We start from the raw sequence: 4,958 nt of genomic DNA, 5'->3' as shown, positions 1-4,958 counted from the left end.
GGGATGTTATAAGTAGTATATTATATATTAATTATTAATTATTATTGTTTATTATTATACTAGTTGAAATATGCTCTAAGTCCCTATACTTTTGTACATTTGAAAGTTAGCCCTTCTACCATAGTATATAATGGTAGATCATATTATGCAGATATATAATATATTAATAGTTTATATATATGCATCAATGATTAAACATTATAATATCCTATAGTATTATATCCTTTATAGTTATATATAATAATAGTACATTATATATGACTTATTATTATATATTATTGTTTATTATTATACTAATTGAAATATATTCTAAGTCTTTATACTTTTCAAACATTTGAAAGTTATCTCTCCTACTATATTATATAATGTTATATCATATCATATAATATATAAAAAATATATATACATCGATGATTAAGCATTATTATATAATGTAATAATTATATTATATTATTAATAGTATATATTTTATTATTTTATGGAGTAGTAGTATACTAATTTAGTATATTGGTTTAAGGTAAAATAAAGTAATTGGTCTAAGGTAAAATAAAGTAATCGGTTTCATTTTTGGTAGTAATTATATAATACATTATGTTTAATTTTATAGATTTTAAAATAATTAATTTTATATATTTATTATATATAAATAATTATAGTATTAATAATATTTTATATTAGATGAATATTTTTAAAAATTTATTTCACATTATAGTTTAACCTAAAATTATTAATAATTACTTTTCTCATTAATATAATTTTAATATGAATACATAATGTCTGATGAATATGCTTTTAAAAAAAGAATTATTGTTTTTTATTTTAAATAATATCATAAAATTATATTAATTATTAATATTTATTATGATTGTTGAATTATAAACATCGATCTTTTTAGGTTTTGATTTGGATTTAACTTGGAATCAGTTCAAATTAATCTAGGGTTTTTTTAGCTCTATCGAGCTTAGGCTTTTTGGGGTTTGAATTTGTTATAGACTCGATTTTTTACAAACTCAAATAGTTACTAACTTGAATCAACATAAACTGACTTTCAGGTTCGGACCTGTTCTGCAACTTTTTTTTTTCTTTCGGTTTTCAATTATCGATAATATAAAGCTGAATAGCTTTCTCACAGGTTGGTATCCGTAACTGTAACCACCCTTTTATTCGTGGGAAAGCTTCTCAAATGTTATGCTTAGGTTCCCTTCCATCCTCTCCCAAATGGAAAAACCAATCATATCTTGTTCAAACATTTTCAACTATTCTCATTCTCCTCCAAAAATCCCACTTTCCACTTACATCGATATCAATAATCCCTTCCACTGTTTAGAATCCTGCCAATCTCCTAGAGAACTTAAGCAACTGCATGCTTTAACCCTAAAAACAAGACCTCTCCAAACCCAACTCATTTCCTCCAAAATATTATCATTTCTTATCCCTTTTTCTTCCCCTGAAAGCGTTACCTATGCCAGAGAACTTGTCAACCATTTAAACCCTCCTTATTTGCAACTTCATTTTTACAATTCCTTAATTCAAACCCTCACGAATTCCTCACAAGCCATAGCATTATATAGTGAAATGATAACCAAATGTATTTATCCTGACACTTATACTATCCCTTATGTTCTAAAATCATGTGCCCAATCTCATGCCCTGGAAGAAGGACAACAAATCCATGCACATTCCATTAAGTTTGGTCTTAGTTCCAATGTTTATGTTCTCAACACTTTGATGCGTCTTTATGCTGTTTGTGGGTTTACTCATTATGTTAAAAAACTGTTCGATGGAAGTCCTGAAAGAGACTTGGTGTCTTGGACCACCCTTATTCAAGCTTTTGTTAAAACGGGCTTTGCCAAGGAAGCCATCCAGGCTTACTTGGATATGTGTAGAGCAAATTTAAGACCCGATAAAATGACATTGGTCGTCGTCCTTTCGGCTTGTTCTAGGATAGGAGACTTGAGCTTAGGCACCCGAATTCATGAAAATATATGTTATATTCATGATATTTATTCGGATGTTTTTGTTGGCAACGCATTGGTCGATATGTATATGAAGTGTGGCGATACGGACTCTGCTCGCCAGCTGTTTGATAAAATGCCTGTTAAAAATGTGGTTTCTTGGAATTCCATGATATCTGGCCTAGTTCAACAAGGACAATTCAAGGAAGCATTGCATGTTTTTCATGACATGCAAAGGATAGGTCTTAGGCCTGACTGTGTTACTCTAGTTGCCGTTTTGAATGCTTGTAGTAATCTTGGGAAGCTGGAGTTAGGAAAGTGGGTTCATGCATATATTGATAAAAACCAAATCAAGGCAGATGGGTTTGTAGGAAATGCGTTAGTGGATATGTATGCTAAGTGTGGAAGCGTAGAACAAGCTTTTGGTGTGTTTCAAGGAATGCAATGCAAAGATGTCTTTTCCTATACTGCCATGATTGTGGGATTCGCAATGAATGGAGAAGCAGAGAGAGCATTGGATATCTTTGCAGAGATGCCGATGGTGGGCATCAAACCAGATGAAGTGACATTTGTTGGTGTTCTTTCTGCATGTAGTCATGCAGGAATGGTAGAGGAGGGTTGGAGGCACTTTGAAGACATGTCAAGAGTTTATAATCTGGAACCTCAAACAGAGCACTATGGTTGTATGGTTGATCTTTTAGGCCGTGCTGGACTAATAAGTGAGGTAGAAGTATTTATAGCAAATATGCCAATTGAACCTGATGCATTTGTTTGGGGTGCACTACTAGGAGCTTGTAGCATTCATGGAAAAGTTGAGCTTGGGGAAGCCGTAATGAAAAAACTTGTAGCTATCGAACCTGTAAGAGATGGAGCATATATACTCATGTCTAACATCTATTCATCTGCAAATAGGTGGAAAGATGCACTAAAGTTGAGGAAGGCAATGAAAGAAAGAAAAATGAAGAAGACTCCTGGTTGTAGTTTAATTGAAATCAATGGTGTTGTTCATGAGTTCCGTAAAGGAGACAAATCACACCCTAGAAATGAGGAGTTAAGGAAGGTGCTGGGAGAAATGGCGATTCACTTACAGAACCATGGTCACTTTCCTACTAGCAACTTCATCACATGATACAGCTCATTGAGATAGTGGAGAATGACTTCGTGTGGGAAAATGGAGGCAGTGAGGCATATTTGTTTGGCTTTCTCACAAGTCAGTGTTAATAAAATAAGCAGGTTGAGAAAATTATGGTTAATATTCACATGTATAGATGCCTAGAAAAGCAATAAGTTTCTTAGGTCAGTCCTTTAATAGTGATACGAGAGTGCCGTTCAAGAAGAGATAATTAACACCGACCTCCATACTTCCCATATGTACCAGAAAAAAAACATCTCAACATGTGAAATGAAAGGAGTCAAATTACTCAAGTTCTTCCACTGAAAACAAAAAAGGAAGTGGTTTGAGTTTTTTTTAAGTTCGAATTTTTTCAGACTCGAATTATTATGGACTAGAACTTTCTCTGGTTCGGATATTATTGAGCTCTAATAAATTTGGACAAAGTTTTGGGCTCGGACCTGTTTTACCTGCTCTACTTTCTTTCTTGTGGTACGAAAATATTTTTCCTAAAATAAAAACTGTTGCTTAGTTATTTAGAGTGCTTCCCGATGCCCAGGCTCTTTGGTGAGATCTCTGATGCCTAATTTAGTTATTTCCTTGAACATTAGTAAAAGATCAAAACTGAGCTAGTCTTAATTTTTTTCAATATCATCATCTATTCGCTCTGGTTTGTTGAGGTGAATTTTTTTGTTTTGGTCCTTTGTTCCAACTGAATAAAGATTCTAGGTAGGTTCGGATATTTTCAAATTCGATTTTTCTTCAAATTTTTTGGGCTCTAATTTTTATTTTCAGTTTCGAACCTTTTTTATTTGAAGATTTTCAACTTCAAATTAGTTTGGATTCGGTCTCGGATTCCTTTAGAGTTTAGGTTTGTTTTACATTTGATATAATGACGTATATCTATATAATTCAAATGTTCACATTTTAGATAACATTTTATACGATGGAAAGTAATCACTTTCCTGAAAATTTAATTAATTAGAAAGTAATTGTAACGTTGATGTATCAAATTTCATTTACTTTTCTTAGAATCTTTCTTTGATAGTTACTTTTATGAATAAAAATATTAAGACAAAATTAATCCTATTTTATATTAGTTTGAATAAAAAAATTCTTTTCTACTAATTGATTTTCTCTATTACTTAAAAAGGATTCTTCACGAATAAGTTCTCTTTCTTCTGATTTTTTTTCCAATTACAAATTTGAAGGAAAAGTTTATTATTTTTTGTAGAATATGCAGAGGCGAATCTAAGGGGGGCCTTGGCCCCCAAAAAATGAAAAATATTCAATTTAGTAAAAAATTAACTATAGGAAAATAAAATAGAAAAGCGAGAGAATTAGACACTTACTCAAAGATGACAAAGGGGCGACAATAGTGATCTTTGTGGAAGCAATGGAGGCTAATTTTTGAGTGATTAAAGTCACTAATTCAAGGCTAGAAAATAATGGAAAATGATAGTAAAAGAAAGAAGAAAAGAAAACGGCTAGGGAAAAAAATGAACGGAGAAAAGAAGTGGTATGTATACCTAGGGTTACTAGGCTTAGGCGGCACAAAATAAATGGAAGGAGATAATTAGCAAAAATTTAAACTAATTTTCTAGGAAAGAGAATCAAACTCGGGTTTTAAAGACTAATACACTCCCTCTTTATCTTCTCTTAACCATTGAGCTACCAACTCGAAACAATTTCACATTCTTTAAAACAAAAATATAGGATGTTACATGGTGGTTAAGGTGGAGTGAAGGGTTGGATGCCTGGAAATGATTGGTCAAAGCGATAAAAACACTGATAAGTGTCCCATCCGACCACAGAGTTGGCACTGTAGTCGAGATGTGATCTTGCCTCTTCCACGATTGTTGTAAGAGAAATGTGGCCTGGGAACTAAGTGA

The 4,958-nt window shown here is 32.2% G+C and overlaps 1 protein-coding gene across 1 annotated transcript; it reads left to right on the top strand.

Moving 5' to 3' along the window:
- Positions 1-910: 910 nt before the first annotated feature.
- Positions 911-3,523, top strand: LOC108471722 (pentatricopeptide repeat-containing protein At1g08070, chloroplastic-like). Its single transcript, XM_017773301.2, has one exon. The coding sequence runs from the start codon at positions 1,189-1,191 to the stop codon at positions 3,082-3,084; it is 1,896 nt and encodes a 631-aa protein (XP_017628790.1). The 5' UTR covers positions 911-1,188; the 3' UTR covers positions 3,085-3,523.
- The last annotated feature ends 1,435 nt before the right edge of the window (positions 3,524-4,958 follow it).

This window comes from Gossypium arboreum, chromosome 7 (genome assembly GCF_025698485.1).
Source record: "Gossypium arboreum isolate Shixiya-1 chromosome 7, ASM2569848v2, whole genome shotgun sequence".
NCBI classification, from domain to species: Eukaryota; Viridiplantae; Streptophyta; class Magnoliopsida; order Malvales; family Malvaceae; genus Gossypium; species Gossypium arboreum.
The sequence above is the reverse complement of the archived record's forward strand: the minus strand, read 5'-3'. Positions and strand labels throughout refer to the sequence as shown.